This window comes from Diabrotica virgifera, chromosome 5 (genome assembly GCF_917563875.1).
Source record: "Diabrotica virgifera virgifera chromosome 5, PGI_DIABVI_V3a".
Taxonomy (NCBI): Eukaryota; Metazoa; Arthropoda; class Insecta; order Coleoptera; family Chrysomelidae; genus Diabrotica; species Diabrotica virgifera.
In genome coordinates this window covers 7,439,651-7,458,776 of record NC_065447.1, presented here as the reverse complement: position 1 = coordinate 7,458,776, position 19,126 = coordinate 7,439,651, and the positions used below count along the sequence as shown (strand labels likewise).

The window sequence follows — 19,126 nt, the reverse complement described above, 5'->3', positions numbered from 1 at the left end:
GTAATGTTTATTATTATTAATTAAAGTACTTATTTGAAATGACAAATATCGCGATAATAATGTGTTTTATTTATCAAACCGACAAACGCAGAAATTAAAAAAAATTGGTATTTGTAATAAGTATAAATAATTTACATAAAACTGTCAGAACATTAATAATTATAAAAGAAATATACAGATCTACAAATTATAGATATGTAATAAAATTAGCTAAAAAAAAGTCACATAATATATTATACACAGTGCCAAGTGCAAAATATGTGAATTAGTAGAATAGTGATTTATTTGATTATTCGTCAACGTTAATTGGTAATCTAGGGCCGGTTGTTCGAACGTTAATCAACAATGATCATTATCAAATAATTAATTACTGTTAATGTCAACTTTGTTTGGGTTGTTAAAAAGTCTGTGGAGTCTATAATCAATTAATATAACAATAATTATTAACATAATTAATAATAAATCTCATAATTGTAATTAATTATGTTTTCAGCAACCCAAACAAAGTTGACATTGACAGTTTTGGTGACAGTAATTAAATATTTGATAATGATCATTGTTGATTAGCGTTCGAACAACCGGCCCTTGTTGTATAGTATTTTTACTACAAAAGCGATATTACGTAGGTTAAAATTTTTGACGTAAGAGAACTGTCAAAACATTAGAATGTGACTTTTCATTATTGCCATGTTTATATAAACATGGCAATAATGAAAAGTCACCTTCTAATGTTTTGACAGTTCTCTTACGTCAAACATTTTAACCTACGTAATATCGCTTTTGTAGTAAAAATACTATACCTACTGTTTTTCCAAATGAAGACTATATTTAAAACGTTATATTAAAAATTGAAGAATTGTATTTTGCTTTGTATAAAAGCATTTTATTATGATTTGTATATAAAAAAGAAATGGAGACACATCAATTTACTGGTCAAAATATTTAGAACCACATGTAATATTACATTACAAAACCATTATAAAAAAGTTGGAAAAAATAAGTTCTGTTTCTTTAAACGTTCAACCTATACATTATGTAATTGGATCTAAGTAATTACATTAATAATAAATCACAAAGAATGTGAAATGTGATAATGTATAATAAATTTAAGCACATTCAAAGATACCTATAGTATTTTTACTACAAAAACGATATTACGTAGGTCAAAATTTTTGACGTAAGAGAACTGTCAAAACATTAGAATGTGAATTGCCATGTTTATTATAAATGAAAAGTCACATGAAAAGTTATTATAATGAAAAGTCACATTCTAATGTTTTGACAGTTCTCTTACGTCAAAAATTTTGACCTACGTAATATCGCTTTTGTAGTAAAAATACTATAGTAAGCACTTACTTTTAATAAATAAAATTTTAAAAACTGTGGCTAAATGACCTACTTTTTAATATTCTCTCACTCTCTCTCCCTCTCTCTCTCTCTCTCTCACACACACACACACACACACACACACACACGCACACACACACACACACACAAACATACATACACACAACTTAATTAAAAAGTGTAAACTAAACTATATCAACTGATTTTAAATTTAATTAAACTATGAATTGTTCTGCTAAAAAGCAAACTAAACTAAATTAAACTAAACTAAAAATTCTACTACCGACTAACTAAACTAATCTTAAATTTAACTAAACTACGAACTGTTCTTGTAGACAAATTAAAAACTCTACGAATCTGTCCCTGTTTTTTATCCGCTCTCTCCATTGAAATTCGTCCAGATATGATTCGAACAAATCTCTAGAAGTTCCGCATTGCCTGCGGAGCTTCTTTTTTGCTCGCATCCACACACTTTCAATGGTCTGTGTATGAACACTATCATCATCAGGGTCTACAAAATTTTGCTGATGAATCACAACCCTGTGTTCATACACCCCTCCTTCTAAGCGACCGATATTGGTATACGCTCTCCATCCATCAGAGACAATTATTGACCCCGGTAAAATCATTCTAAAAAGAATATTACTTTATTCCCTGGATATATATATATTTGTAACAATAACATACCTGGATATGATGGGCAATAGTATTTCCTCGCTTTTTGCTGCCACCGGTATCACGAATAATTTGCCACTATTCCTCTCCACAGCACCAAAAATCCAGCGTCCGGGCCTATAAGCACCTCTATTGTACTTCCTGGGGAAGAAGTAGGATTCATCAATTTCTACCGTAATGGGTTGACCATTTTCATCGAATCCTCCAATTTCCACAGGGTGCTCTTGCAAATATCTGGTGCACACTTCTCGACAGAAATTGCACCAGTCGACAATAGTGGGACTTCCAACCCCAGATTCAATCTTGATCTGGGTTTGTGGGAAGTCATTTGCAAAGCCATAAATGATGACTATCATTTTCTTCAACGGTAGCAGGCTTTTGGAGAAGAACGAACCATCTCTTACCGAAGTACGCTGACCACATCCATTACACTTCCAGATGTATCCGTCCGACAAGGAATTTCGCTTAATTAAGTTCTTACTAATATTGCATAGATTGCACAGAATGCTATTTTTAATTAGTAACCGCATCGCGCACCACACTAATGCGTTAAAATTATCCGCAAAATTTGTACATATTTCCCCTAACGTGAATCGCTCTTCCCGCATTTGCGCTATGTTCAAAAGTCTTTCACGTGCTACAATAGTTGTAGGCATTTTAATATTTTAAAAAATACAAAATGAACACAAAAATAACGTACTGACGAAGTAAACACTTTTCAGTAACTAAAAGCATTTCAGGTACTGGTACATTCATTCCAAATAATAAAATAATAAAAAGAAATATAATATAATAAAAAGAAAGTCATAAAATGTATATCTGCGGAACATCTGTGCAATCTGGCAAACGCAAATTTAAACGTTCTCACTCTATTGCCAAATCTACTCAGTAACCTATCGGGACAATTGCCACAAAACAATTTCTAATAATTAACTGCAATTAATATCAAAACAAACAACAAATATTTATTCGTTCGTATTTTACATACATTAAAAAATAGCAAAATCCACAAAATAATGTAAAAAAGATAGTTTTCAAAGCTTTCTCTGTATATTTGAAGCGTGCAACATATTATACATTATATACATTATAATCACATGGCAACACTGCCAAACTTCAAATCAACGTTCTATGAAAATCTAATGTGGCTAACTTCTCGGACCATCCAATTTAATGAAGTCCACCTAATGTTTTTGGTTTAGCATCGATTTATTGTTAAAGTTGATTTGCTTTTCTGAGACAAGCGACGTTAGTAATTTCTTTTTTGGGAAGTTCAGTTGCTAGATGTGACTGGAAATTACTACACAATAAAAACATACCTGCTCTTAGCCAATATTATTAATAGTAAACAGACATAAATAACATAAACCTTACACCAATTAATAATTATTTATTGTACAGTCGAACCCGCTTATTAGAATACTGGTTATAGGAATATCCCTGTTTAAGGAATAGACATTTGAGGTCCCGAAACGTTTATACTAGCCACCAATGATCAGCTATTAGAATATCTGGGTTATAGGAATATTTTTGCTGGGTACGAAGGCTATTCCATTAAGCAGGTTCAACTGTACAAAATAAAAATATTTTGTAGAAATAAACTGCACAAAATTTATTACATTAGTATACACTCTCACTATTTTTAATAATTCTTCTTTTTTTTAATGAAAGATTAAGTTGATTTGAGCAGTTAATAGTGTGGGGTAGGAATTTTTGTGTTGTATGTTTTCTATTCCGAATGTGTCAAAGTGAATCTCAGCAGAGTGAATTCAGTATATACTGACTATATTTTGACACATTCGAAATAGGAAACGTACAACACAAAAATTCCTACCTCACGCTATTAACTGCTCAAATCAACTTACTCTTTCATTAAAAAGAGTAGAATTGATGTAAGTGCCAAAATTAAAAATTGCCAGAAATCAAAGAAAGCTTGACCTTCTTCTTCTTAAGGGGGGGTATAGTATTTTTGATTATTTTTTTCGATTTTTTTTTTATTGGCTTATTTGATTGTAAATATTTTCAAGAGTATACCATTAAAATTTCAAGTTAATCCGAGCAAAATTGACGGAGATATGGATATATACAAAAAATTTCTTAGTATTATATTGACAAAACTACATTTTTTTAAACGCGTTTTCTGAAAAACATGTTTTTTTGAGGCGGTGTACATCATAACTCAAAAAGTAATGCATCGATTTTTCTGAAATTTTGCACACTTCTTTTTTAGATATTTTACTAGGTAGTGACGTTGAGTTTTTGCTTATTTTAATATTTTTTTTTGTTTATATTACCATTTTTCTCTTTACAGAACACACTTTTTTTTTTGTTTTTTTTCGATTTTTTCACTTTAAAGTTATACCATGAATTTAAAAATCAATATAATCATAAAAACTCGACAGCACTACCTCAAAAAACTCTTAAACTAAAATAATCTTTTTGGTTTATATGTTTCAAATGATTCTGTCCGAAGATATGGTGTACACCGCAAATCATCTTCTTTTTCGGATCATCTACTTAAAAATGACGCCACTGCTTCATTTTTTAATATTTTTCAATAAAAATTTAACTGAATAATCTTCAAGTGTTGTTCTTTAAGATATCCTTTTACCCATTTAATTTAACCCTACCACTTTCAAGGGAAAACGTTTTAAAATTATGCAAAATAACGTAGAATTAACTATACCCCCCCCCCTTAAAGTGCCCTCTCCTCAATTGAGGTTGGCTACTACAATTGCAAACTCTCTGTTCTCTGTCTTCAGCTGTTCTTATCAGTTGTTCAAAATTGAGCCTTGTCCATTGTCGGATGTTTCTTAGCCACGATAGTCTTTTCCTTGCTAGTCCCCTCTTTCCCTCGATTTTTCATTTCACTGAAAGTTGAGCATATTGGTACTTATTACTTATTTCTCAGTATGTGGGGTAGGTATGTTGTTTTTCTAACTTTCACTGTGTTGAAAAGTTCTCTCTGCTTGCCTATTATATGCAGCACTTCTTCGTTTGAGCCAAACTTGACCAACCAAAAAAATAAAACAAATATATAAATGAGGTCTAGACTGAGATATTCTTTTTCACGTTTTGATCAACTGTAGTGGCTCTTGTCCCTCAGGAAGCTATTGATCTGATCTTTTACCATATATCTATCATGAAGAATGTACTTATATTTTTTAACACTGGCACTAAGATCAATTAGGTACTTAACAAAGAACATTATGTTGGACTTACAGGTGGCTCATCTTTGGGTTTCGTTTGCAACCACTAGAGTGAAGTTGGCAAGTAGATTGCATAAGGGGACATTGGCATAGCAACATAGATCATATTGATTAAAAAAAATTATATTTTGGCACTTAGATCAGCCACTCTTCAAATAGAACAGTAATAAATTAACTTAAAAAAACCAAAAAGTAATTTCGAAAATAAACAAATTTCCGTTTGATAGATAGCCAGTCTCATGTAGTATAATAATAGTAGATCATGTAGTATAAATAGTGTGACCAACTCCAATTCAGTGCAATTCGGGACAAGGCTGAAAAAAACATCTAAAATCCGGGACTTTTCAATAAAAATCGGGCCATTTTTTAAATGAAGAATTTTAATATCATTTTATTGGTTATTTAACTTTTTTATGTTGACAATGATATTTTTGTTAGCTTTTGACGTTTCAACTTCCAATCAGGAAATCGTTCTCAAAAAAGGAAAAATTAGAAAATCAACTAATGTTGGATTTTCAGTAGTAATTGCACAAGAGCTCTAAAATTATCGAAATTTTCCCGAGTGACACTTTGACAGTTTTAATTTTACGACCCGAAAGGGAGTGAAATTATGTCAAAGTGTCACGAGGGCAAAAATTCGATAATAATTTTAGAGATCGAGTGCAATTTGTTGCGATTATTTCATGAATAAAACTGTTCAAAACCAAAATTTTATTGTAATTTATTTATGTAAGTACAAATTAGTACAATTAAACACACAGTTGTTATAAATATTTGACGGTTGAAAGTCATCACTTTTATAATTTTTAAAGCATTAATTGTCATTAATGTCACTGAATGTATTTTTTCGTAGCAACGAAGGTCATCTGACGTAATATACTTGACAACGGGATATTATCAAAAATTATCAGTTTAATTTTTATTTCTGTAGCTTTCTATTGGTCAGAATCTCCTAGGAATGGAATAATCATGCAAATACATATCACCTTAAGCTAATATAAAATTGTAATTATGATTACAACCAATTGTGGCTTAATCTTATCAAAAATACAATGTACCTATGTCTTTTCATAAGACGATAATTAAAATACAGAAACGAAAAACGTCCACTAATAATTTTATTAGTATTACACTCTAGAAATTGTCGATTTTTTTCGCCCAAAAATTCAATTTGATGCGAATCCTTAGAAGAATAACGTATTCAGAACTTCAAAATAGAATTTTAGCAAATAGTTGAAAATTCGGATGGCCCGAAAGCCTTGTCCGGGACGCCGGGACACGACTTTGTAATTCGGGCTAGTTGGTCACACTAAGTATAAAGTATAATAATAGTTCTGCGACGCAAGACAGACGATCAGTCACATTGTTCAGGACTGCCCACGCAGAGCATACACAGGCGACCCTATAGACTTTGTAATGGCAACCGAAGGGTCAATCGAATATATAAAAAAATTGGACATCTGTTTGTGATGCATTGTATAATGCATAAATCTAAATATATTCTGTGATATACTTAAGCCATACGCTAAATAAATAAATAAATAATAGTTCTATTAAAATATACTTAAATAATTTAGATTAACTGTAAACTTGTATATACTTACATATGGAAGTTTTCAACATTGCCGAATTTTTAAGATGAACAAAAATTATCATTGGATACGAATCTGCCTAGCATAACAGCATACATTGTTGTCAAAAGTATTTGCTTTGCTAAATCCTCTTTCCATAGGGAATCAGTATCTTTATTATTTATCTTATACTTAATCCAAAATACAAAATTATACTGATTTTTTAAGATAATAAAACCAAAGTTTATTTTGGTTCTATTCTCTGAAAATGTCAACAATAATGAAGTGTGTTGCATTGTCTTAAACTTTTTCTGATTGACTGTCTAATTTTGTGGAATTTATTTCCTCAAAATATTTGTATTTTGAACAATAAGTAAATATTGATTTGTGGAAGATTTATTTTATTTATGTTTGTTTACATCTGATAGAGTAAGGATAGGGTAAAAGGAAGGGAGTAAGAATGTTTGTTTACTCTTAATATTGGCTATGAGCATGTGAGCTTGGTTGTATACTAATTACCAACCACTTCCAGTCTGTCAAAATGTAACTGAGGTCCCAAAGAAATGGCTTAGCATTTTTACGCAGTTGCAAATTTACTTTAAAATTTGATATAAGTCCAATTCTTTCTTCAAATATGTCTGAATATTTTTGAACAAATTCTTCTTCATTAGCTGGTATATTTTTAATTTGTCTGATTCCTGTCGAGCGATCGATGTACTGAAGGTTAATGTTTAAATGTCTTATCCATACACGCCCTAATAAGGAATCCAATTCATCAGAAACTATATAAAATTCTTCTGTTGAATGGGTAAGCTATTCAAATGTCATGATACCCATAAAAATCAAGTTATTACGATGTTATTATCTTTCCTATACTGTTGTACAGAGTTGAGTAGTGGACTCTGACAGACTCCACCTGCAATAAATGAGGCTTTTGAAATGTGACAACATTGTGGAATCCTGAAGGTATCTTATACCGACCATGTTACTAATCAAGGTGTTTTATTAACCCGGGAGCAGTCGCCCTCACTTCTGTAACTTGAACAGTCGTATGTTAAATTTTATCTCACAATACGAATTTAAATACGAATTTGCTATGTTATGTTAGGAATATTATTTCTAACAATTATTAATGCTAATTGGCTCTCCCCACAGCCATAACTTTCACAAAAAGAAGAAGAAAAAACCTACGCATCACTACACTCTTCCTTGAGGCACTCACGAGTGGATAGTTATGTTGCAAAATTTTTCATCAAGTTATCGTGAAAAAGAATAAAATATTAGATTTTTTCTAATGGTGCGACTGCTCGTGGGTTAAGAATACAAAAAGAATAAGAGCTGTTAACCACAATAAAAACAGCCAAAATCGAATAATTCGGCACATCATGAGGAACAGCGAGAGATATGGGCTACTGCAACTAATTTTATAAAGAAATGGAGAAGGAAAGCGGGGACCAGGAAGGTGAAGGATTTCCTGGCTGAAAAATTTATGTACGTGGTTCAACACAACAACCACAAATCTTTTCAGAGCAGCAGTGTGCAAAGTAAAGATTGCCATGATGATTGCCAACATCCGAAATGGATAAGAAGAGGAGAAAGAAGTAAAAGAACATTCGGGTACATACAACTGCGAAGGGAGGGAATATGACCTATTACAATATACAGCAAAATAAACAGTGCTGAAATGAATATATTGAAATGTTTATGATTATTTATATATCTAGTATACATGATATAGCCTTGCAAACATTATTCACGACGACTCACGTTCCTGATAAAACAGATGTTAAAAATGCCCTCTGGCCAGTGGCGGATCTACGGGGAGGGAAAATGAGGAAACTGTCCTCCCTAACAGATCCAAAATTAAAGAAAAAAAATTGTTCAAACATAAAAATATATTAGCTGACATGAAACCGAAGCCACAGAAAGACAAATTCAACCCAATAAACATGCTAGTTAGGAAAAGTAAGGAAGCCTAATGCCTGTAAGTTATTATTTATGTCTTTTATGTACTTACTTTACTTAATCAGTAGACCCATTTGTACCTTTCGGTGTAAGCCATTTATAATACAATTCATTAAATTAAAATATTTTACAATCTTCTGAATTGTCCTAGCTCTTAACGAGCTAGGTCTTTTATGTAATTTTAGTTTATCTTTTTTATGTCTTTTGGTTGGTTTTTCATTGGAAGTTCCCCTAAGGCAAATTTCGCCTTCCAAAGTAAATTTCTAGATCCGGCACTGCCTCTGGCATGAAAAATTCTTTAATTCTAGTTCGCAATTCTAAAATGGCAGACAGTGGATCTGTCTGACTCCTTCAGCATTCCCCATATGTACGGATCTGGTGTCGTTGGTTCTGGTGAGTGGCAACTCTCAAAATGATCGCGCAGTATTCGAAGAAACTCCCTGGCAGTGTGACAGGTTGTCCGCCTTGCTGAAACCATTGTTGATTTTAAGCTTGGACCGTTTTCGTGACCTTTTCCGTATGACCAAAAATAGTACTCCACCTCCACCATGAAATTTTTTTCTGCAAAACTGATAGCCAGGGAGGTAGTGTCAAATTTGACCGGAGCATTCTAGCATGGCTGCTTTCTTTTTATTTAGTTAGGTATTCCAAAGCTTATTAATAAATGATGTGTCAGCTGGCCCAAAACCGGGGATTTTAGACAAGAAAAGGTAAAATATGAAACTTGATGGAAAAACGCTACAGCTTATGTCAAATATTTATCTACGTGACTTACAACTCTTAATAGCCTTGCTGACTTCTCTCCTAGCTTTCACTCAGGCAATCCGGGTTCAAATCCTGGCGTTGAAAATTTTTTTTGTTTTTAAAATTGACATTTTATTTTGAAAAATAATTATTTTTATAATAAGGGCGTTATTCAGCGGAATACTGGATTTATTGTGTTTTGATTGATTTGCACACTTTCGATAGCTATTTTCTATTGGGTATATTCCGTTTGGAAGGAATTGGCTGTAACCACTGGATATATTTCATGACAAAGCTATTTAGTATTAATTTAACTCGCTCCTCATACAGACAAACATCCATTTTTATATACCTGTTATTATAATAGAGAACAGGGAAATATTTAGATTGCTATTAAAAAATGGGGGTTGGTGATAGAAAAGTGAAAAATTAGGGTTGTATGTATCTTTTGGTTCTACATCATATTACATTAAGAACAAACAGTTTGTCCAAACAATAAAAAAAATGTCGGGAGGGGGTGGGGAGGGCAACCCCCTTTTTCACTTAGATTGGTCGTACTAACTCAGGAAGCTTCAGGGGTTCATTTACAACAACTTTGCTTATTAAGGTCAATCATAATATTTATGATCAAATGCATAGTTCTATCTCATAAGTTCTACGCATAATTCTATAAAAGACATACAGATTTTTTTTATATTGTCTCGTATAAATAATACAAACGTGGTATTATAGAAATAATTATTTTTCAAAATAAAATGTCAATTTTAAAAACAAAAAAAAATTCAACGCCACGATTTTAACCTAGATTGCCTGAGTGAAAGCTAGGAGAGAAGTCAACAAGGCTATTAAGAGTTGTAAGTCACGTAGATAAATATTTGACATAAGTTGTAGCGTTTTTCCATCAAGTTTAATATTTTACCTTTTCTTGTCTAAAATCCCCGGTTTTGGGCCAGCTGGCACATCATTTGTTAATAAGCTTTGGAATGCCTAACTAAATAAAAAGAAAGCATCCATGCTAAAATGCTCCGGTCAAATTTGACACTACCTCCCTGGCTATGAGAACCATTCTGAAGCACCTAACATTATCACGACATTCACATACGTTATAACGACGTTCGGAAACCACTCAATACCTACGTTTCGGTGCCTGATACATACAAATTTGAAGCATACGAATTTCAGTAGTTTATTTTGCCGCATACCGTATAACAATTTAGATTGTTTTCTTTCTATTCTTTTTTAATACATAGCTAAGTAATAATTATGTAAGTACAGATAAATCTACACTGTGTTGTACCTGATATACTTACTATTTTACCATCGCAATCTAATCTTAACTATTGTTATAATTCACATAATATTTTCGTGAGTAGCAAAAACCATAACAGAACACAACCAGACACTAATTACTGCTCATATGTCAACCGAGGTACTTCATGTGACCTCCTTGTAGGTATTTAATTATCTTATCTTATCACCTTATTGAATAAATGATACCTCTACGACAATTGTAAACTTTTACAGTCGTTTTGCTCCCATCGCGCGTGTAAATGGATTCGAAAAGTAAAGAAAAATCCGCGAAAAAGTCTCTTCGCATGTCTTTCAGTAAAAAAAGAAACAAAACTATCGGAGCTGAGCTACGCGTAAGTAAAACAAATATGTTTTATGTAAAATTTCTCGATATCTGGGTGAATACATTAGAGCACGAATTGATAAAAGGGATTATATTATGACAGTTGTGTAGAATGTCGTGGCATTGGGATAGTCAGAATTCGTTTGGCTACATTGCGAAACATCCTGCGATGACTAGAGATAAAAATATTAGTCTAGGAAGACAAGTTTTTCTCGTGACTTAGAATGTGTATCATCAGACAAGTTTTTTTAGTCAATATAGACCTGTAGAAAGAAAATCTAAATGTAATATTGTTCCGCAAGGTTCGGTTTATCATAATAAAATCAATTTGGTTTCACCTAGTTCTTTCTAACCGTCTATCTTGTGGTGATTTCCATGTATAGAGGTTTCGGCAGCTTGTAACAGGTGTTCATGATTGTTAATCTGGCTTGCTGTCCAAATAATTAGATTAAAATCGTCTGCCCCTTTCATTCCGTTCACCCAAACTGTATTATCTAGTAATACTCTGTTATAATTACTTAACTTAGCCTATGCTCGTATTTACATGTATCTTAGTATATAGTATGCATGATGTTGACACCCGTGTTGCTTTTATCTGATATTAGAGAGTAACTTCAGGTAGATATTATGCAGTTCTTCTTCTTCTTCCTCTTTATAAGCAATTCTGCTTGTTCATTAGCAGATGGATACCTCTATGGAAGGTTGCCACTCCATCGTTTGCGCGGTCGGTAATTTCTCTCGGTAATTCTGCCGATTGGTAATTTATTTCTTGCTATTTTGGCAGAATGGTCCCACATTTTGCTTATGTGGTTATTCCATTCTTTTTTTCTGTTTTGTATCCATTCGTGTATATGTTACAGTTCAAGTTGATTCTCAGTTAGAGTTGACTCCAACTAGTTGGAGTCAACTCCAACTGAAACGAGCAGTACAAGTTGATTTTAAAAATTTAAATCAACTTTTACTAGTTGGAGTTGACTCTTCCTGGATCGATTCAGTAAATGTTGATTATACGAGAATCTCAAGTGCATTTTTGATGAGTGTGCGTTTCTTTGTTTTGACCGTTTTAACTACTTATTAGTATAGCCTGTAACGTCGCCCCCGTTAGGTAAATTATTTTGATTCGATATTTTGCACAAACTTACTCAAAAAAATACATCCGTATAACAATCCTTATAACAAATACACAGGGTGTCACGCGGTACCGCAGTCGAAAAATTGTTTAACCAATTTTTGTTAACCAAATTCACAAAAATAATTTTTATCTACTCTATCTCATATTATGTAAAGCAGCGGTTCTCAATATGTGGTACATGTACCACTGGTGGTACATATCATTATTTGCCGTCCTGCCAAAGACAAACCATTTTATTTCCAATAATGACATGAGCCGTCTCACCGTGCCTCGGAGAGCACGTTAAGCCGTCGGTCCCCCTGGGCTAGTGTACATCGACACTAGTTACTTGAAACAGGGTTAAAGATGTAATTGGCGCCGGAACTGTCCGAAAGGCAAAAATGCCATACGATATTATATATTATGAAAGTCAGAAACTAAAAAAAATCAAAAATTAAAGCTACCTCTATAAGATCCTGAAGAAATTTTTGTCATTATTTCATTAATAAGATATTATTTTTAATTATCAACAATGAGCGCTAAGCGGGTATTGAGGCGGCCGTCAATGTGAGTGCGAGTGAGATTCCCCATTGGACGGGCGGAATGGTGCATCTCTTTATCTCTCACCATTGACGGCCGCCTAATACGCACTTAACGCTCATTGTTAATAATTAAAGATAAAGCTTAGTAATAAAATATGTAGTGACAAAAATTTTCTGCGTTATAAGAGAGACTACTGTAGTGACAAAAATTTCTGCTGGATCTTGTAGAGGAGGCTATAAACTTTGATTTGGTCACTTTCTGACTTTCATAATAATGGATTTTAACCGAGTTATTAAGCCTTGAAAATGGCTATTTTCGCATTTTTCAAATTTTAAATCGCGTATAACTCGACAACAATCAATTTTAGAGAAAAATCACAAAATACCTTTTTTTGCTCAGACTAACCCAAATGATCTAAAAAAAATTGTTCGAAGTGAAAAAATTATTTTTGTGAATTTATCTAAAAAAATTGTTTAAACAATTTATCGATCAAGGTACTGCCTGGCACCCAGTAGATTTGTTATAAGTTTGTGCAAAAAATTCGAATCGCAGTAATTTACCTAACGGGGGCGACGATACAGCCTAGACTAATTTGAACATATTCAGTAACATTTAATTTCTAGAATCGGCTGTTTGTGTGAATCAGAATAAACTTTTACTAAATGGCATTGGGAAGAGTATACTTTTCCTAGTTGGAGTCTACTTTTACTAGTAAATGTTGAATATAAATCCTCATTTTATATTTATAATCAACTTTTACTGAAACCAGCCGTTAGAGTCGACTCCAACTAGTTGGAGTCAACTTCAACTGGATAATCAACTTGAACTGTAACATATACACTATACATTACATTTTCTTCTAATCTCTTCACTCCTCTTTCGATCTCTCTGCGTATTTCCTGTAATTCTTAGTACTCTCATCTCTGCCATTTCTAGTAGTCTTTGTGTTGATGCTGTGTCGGGTCTAGTTTTTGGTGCATATATCATTATTGGTCTTACACTGGCATTATAAATTATTTACCTACTTCATTTCAGTGTTAATATGTCGGTTTCGCCATTTATGACCGGTTTCACCAACGACAAATAGTAGTTTATTCTATGAATAAAGTTATTCGACAAATAAACTGACATTTCTCCATTTTACTAACGTCACATAAGACTTATTTTAGTTATTCATCAAATAAATACTTCTCTTCGAATAAATTGGCAAGATAATCTCGATATAAATGTTTTTAAGAAAGTAAATTCGCCAGTTTTACTTTAAATTATCAAAACTATATTGAAACAAAATATAAATACACTCACCGGCAGAGAAAACGGGCACCCCCAAAAAAGGGTCATTTTTAATGTCTTGTATTTCCTAAACCTGATGTCCGATTTAAGTAATTTTTTTAATATGTTATAGCCTTATTCTTTATCAATATCGCTGTAATAGTATTGTTGCTAGACAGGTACATTGTCATTGTATACAGGGTGTACCAATCAAACTGTGTTTTTTTCTCAAACTTTGGAACACCCTGTGGAATGTTATAGCTTTTATAAAATACTGAAATTATAACGAAACTATAGCCTCAGGTTTTCTTAACATTCTGTTTTTTGATTCATTCGCTTATGTTGGATAATAAAAAAGTTAAGCACTTTAACAACTACCCCTGTTTTTCGTTAATACAGGGTGTTTTTAAATAAGTACGGCAAACTTTAAGGGGTAATTCTGCATGATAAAATAATGACAGTTTGCTTTATAAACGTATGCCCGCAAATGCCTCGTTTCCGAGATAGGGGGTGTTGAAATTGTTCTTACAAACTGACGATTTATTTATTTCTCTAAAACGGTTTGTGATATGCAAATGAAATTTGGTAGATTTTAAGAGGTAGTTATTGCGCATTTTTTGGCATACAATTAAGAATTTTATATTCACCATTGGCGTGCATACGGGTATAAATATTTTGGATATATCCCGTATGCACGCCAATGGTGAATATAAAATTCTCAATTGTATGCCAAAAAAATGCGCAATAACTAGCTCTTAAAATCTACCAAATTTCATTTGCATATCACAAACCGTTTTAGAGCAATAAATAAATCGTCAGTTTGTAAGAACAATTTCAACACCCCCTATCTCAGAAACGAAGTATTTGCGGGCATAAGTTTATAAAGCAAACTGTCATTATTTTATCATGCAGAATTACCCCTTAAAGCTTGCCGTACTTATTGAAAAACACCCTATATTGACGAAAAACAGGGGCAGTTGTTAAAGTGCCTAACTTTTTTATTATCCAACATAAGCGATTGAATAAAAAAACAGAATGTTAAGAAAATCTGTGGCTATATTTCGGTTTTAATTTTAGTATTTTATAAAAGCTAGAACATTCCACAGGGTGTTCCAAATTTTGAGAAAAAAACACAGTTTGATTCGTACACCCTGTATACAATGACAATGTACCTGTCTAGCAACAATATTATTACAGCGATATTGATAAAGAATAAGGCTATAACATATTAAAAAAATTACTTAAATCGGACATCAGGTTTAGGAAATACAAGACATTAAAAATGACCCATTTTTTGGGGTGCCCGTTTTCTGTGCCGGTGAGTGTATAAACGTCTAATAAATTTTAATCGACGAATAACTATTCATTAATTTATTTGTTGTCGGTGAAACCGGACCTCAGTGTTATTGAGACATCTTGCCAATCTATTTTCTTTTTGTACTTGATTTCTCACTTCTTTATCCAGGTCTCCATAGCTGGACAGTGTAATTCCGAAGTAATGGAAATAAAATACTTCGTATTTACACTGTTCAGGTATGGAGACCTGGATAAAGAAGTGAGAAATCAAGTACAAAAAGAAAATAGATTGGCAAGATGTCTCAATAACACTGAGGTCCGGTTTCACCAACAACAAATAAATTAATGAATAGTTATTCGTCGATTAAAATTTATTAGACGTTTATACACTCACCGGCACAGAAAACGGGCACCCCAAAAAATGGGTCTATCATTTCTATTTTACATATATTATAGAGTTGTTACACCAAATTCCGCTTCATTTTTGATATCTTATAATTTTTGTTTCACTCATTTTTCTCTCTTGCTTTTTAATGGACGTCGTTTGAAGTCGAACATTGCTCGTATTTTTTGAGACGTTTGTTTGTCAAGTCACCTAAATCAAGTATATTGGATATTCCAGAAATCATACATTGACGACGACGCCGACGTCTGGACAGGTAGTGCAAGAGTGCATAGGTTTTTTTGTTTTGTCTTTGTTTCGTTTTTTTGGCCTTTCTTTGGAACCTAAGTACAATAGATAATACTTAGAAATTGATAAAAAATCGACACTTTTGCGGATATTAATATTAAATTTCTAATATTTTGCAACTTATTGATAGTAAATAGTATGAATGATAAGGTATGTATACTGATTTGTTTACCGTATACAGGGTGTCCAGAAACTCTACCGACAAACGAAGACAGGAGATTTCTCAGGTAATTTTAAGACAATTTAACCAAATTCACCTAGTCCGAAAATGCTTCCTAGGGAAGCTAGAGCTCTCTGAAGATGGCGTCTTGTAATTAGTTTTTCTTAAATACCTCCAGAACGCTTCTATTTAGAAAAACGAAAATTGGTACGCTTATTTATCTTCCAGAGATAAATCGATTCCATCCATTGCGAATTTATAGTACCGGTCATAGGCGTCCGTTTTGGGTAGGGTAACGGTTATTTTATCGCATAACTTTTTTGTCTTTAAGTTTTAAGCATTTTTCACTTTGGATTATTAAATTGTGAGGTATGATAGTACTAAAAGGTACTCTTGATTTAAGTCGGTAGGACACACCGTTTTCTAGAAAAATCGATTTGAAAAATTTTCGTCTCTTGAATTTGAAAAAAAAATTGAAAAATATTAAAAAAAAAACGGTGTATTTTACCAACTTAAAGCAAGAGTAACTTTTACTACTAGAATACCTCATAATTTAATAATCTATTGTCAATAATGCTTAAAAATTAAAGACAAAAAGTTATTGGTTAAAATAACCGTTGACCTACCCAAAATCGATGCATATGACCGATACTAGAAATACGCAGTTAATGAAATTGATTCATCTCTGGAATATAATTACACCTACAAGTTTTCGTTTTTTTAAATAGATTTTTTTACTTTTTTTTTAATTTAAAAAACGAAAAATTTTCAAATCGATTTTTCTGGAACACGATGTATCCTATCGACTTAAAACAAGAGCACCTTTTAGTACAAGAATACCTCACAATTTAATAATCCAGAGTCAAAAATGCTTAAAAGTTGAAGACAAAAAAGTTATGCTATAAAGTAACCGTTGCCCTACCCAAAACGGACGCCTATGATCGGTACTAGAAATTTTCAATAGATGGAATGGATTTATCTCTGGAAGACAAATACGCATACCAATTTTTGTTTTTCTACATAGAAGCGTTCCGGAAGTATTTAAGAAAAACTAATTACCAGACGCCATCTTCAAATAGCTCTAGCTCCCTTAGGAAGCGTTTTTGGACTAAGTGAATTGGGTTAAATTGTCTTAAAATTATCTGAGGAATCTCCTGTATTCGTTTGTCGGTAGAGCTTCTGGACACCCTGTATATGCTGGAAAATTTATATGAATACATTTTATGAGCTTGATTTGGTTACATGTTATCAATGCATGTGGAAACATTTATCAGATAATATAGGACCTTGCCCTTCGTCGAGGTACGGATAGTGGTGTTTACTGAACTAGTGAACTTTATCTACCATGCTGCGAATGTTTTGGTAAATAATTTTTTCTACGAGCGTGCAAAAATGTCTACTTTCGCGCACGCATTTTAGTTTAGAACAGCGGTTCTCAATCTGTGGTACATGTACCACTGGTGGTACATTTCATTTTTTGAGGTGGTACACAAAACGCAAAAACAGCCAAAATCAGCACCACTATTATAGTTAATTAGATCACCTAGTTAGATATGTATTTCAGTTAGGTGGTACCAAAAATAATAAAAAGTATTTGGTGGTACATGACACAAAAAGATTGAGAACCGCTGGTTTAGAAAGTTTCACTTTTCCGCACGCGTTTTACTTTTCTGCACGCGTGTTACTTTTCCGCACGCGGTTTTTACTTTTCCGCACGCGTGTTAATTTAGATATGTTAATATGGCCTTAAAGTAATTATAATACATGCAATAAACTAATATTTAGATATTATTTACTAATTTATTTCAAATATATCTTATTGTGTTCCTAGGTCTGGATCCCGCGTATGAAAAAAAAGTTGATTAATAGCAAGCTGAAAATTTGTTAATAGCTTAAGGGTGTCTAGTCGGACAAACTTTGATATATGGGATCACTGGAACAGGGGAAGTTTTTATTGTGGAACAGGTTAAAAATTTGGAACGGTCAGACCACGAAAACGGCTCATGTATTTTGTCCGACAGAACAGACTTAAACTCTCCGAACAGAGATTAAACTCTCATGCAAAAATCAGACTGCTATTTATCACCAAATGGGCGTTTTAATGAGTGGAACATGTAGAATATGTCAAATGACAGGAATTATGACAGGTGATAAATAGCAGTCTGATTTTTGCATGAGAGTTTAATCTCTGTTCGGAGAGTTTAAGTCTATTCTGTCGGACAAAATAAATGTGCCGTTTTCGAGGTCTGACCGTTCCAAATTTTTAACCTGTTCCACAATTAAAACTACCCCTGTTCCACTGTTCCCATATATCAAAGTTTATCCGACTAGACACCCTTAAGCTATTAACAAATTTTCAGCTTGCTATTAATCAACTTTTTTTCATACGCGGGATCCAGACCTATCCTGTTTTAATGAAATTAACGCGACAATTCGATGAAATAAAATTATTTTGACATAATATTCGAAAATCAAGTCGGTAGACAATAACAGTCGTTTTGAATCATCGTCATGGAAACCAAGATCGTCGTCATGCTAACTATATAATTATGTATATTGAAAGTTTGGTTTTGACAACCTTGTCAAAGAATTAATTTGTGTATGTATTTTCATATTAATTAAATTAATTGATTAAGATTTGGTAATTTTTTAAAGACTCTTTGAAAAAATATTGTTCCTAACTCTTGCAGAAAGTCTCTTTTCCGCACTCGACTGCTTGCCGAACTCCCGCTTCGCGTCGTTCGGCAAACTGCAGTCGCGTGCGGAAAAGAATGACTTTCTGCACTTGTTAGGAAATAGTATATTGTGCAACAAGTGCAGAAAGGTACTAATTTCTCACGAGTTTGAAAAGTTGCGGTACGAGCGCAAGCGAGTGCCGCAATTCAAACGAGTGAGAAATTACCTTTCTG

At 32.9% G+C, this 19,126-nt stretch overlaps 2 protein-coding genes across 7 annotated transcripts in view; one reads left to right on the top strand and one right to left on the bottom strand.

Annotated features, from left to right (window-relative positions):
• LOC114339212 (protein diaphanous) overlaps positions 1 to 19,126 on the top strand; it is a 197,929-nt gene that overhangs the window by 1,903 nt on the left and 176,900 nt on the right. For 2 of the 4 annotated variants that reach the window (XM_028290203.2, XM_028289865.2), the window contains exon 1: positions 11,008 to 11,154. The exons of the other annotated variants lie outside the window; for them this stretch is intronic. In XM_028290203.2, the coding sequence (XP_028146004.1) occupies positions 11,062 to 11,154 (93 nt within the window). In that variant the 5' untranslated portion in view covers positions 11,008 to 11,061. Of the gene's footprint in view, positions 1 to 11,007; positions 11,155 to 19,126 lie in introns of those variants that run through there. 4 annotated transcript variants of the gene reach the window in all.
• LOC114339615 (phosphorylase b kinase gamma catalytic chain, skeletal muscle/heart isoform) overlaps positions 1 to 19,126 on the bottom strand; it is an 88,400-nt gene that overhangs the window by 49,278 nt on the left and 19,996 nt on the right. Inside the window, exon 1 of one of the 3 annotated variants that reach the window (XM_028290306.2) lies at positions 10,822 to 10,925. The exons of 1 other annotated variant lie outside the window; for it this stretch is intronic. The gene's annotated coding sequence lies outside the window, so the exon portion shown is untranslated. Of the gene's footprint in view, positions 1 to 10,821; positions 10,926 to 19,126 lie in introns of those variants that run through there. One more of the 3 variants, XM_028290379.2, reaches the window with a different exon arrangement.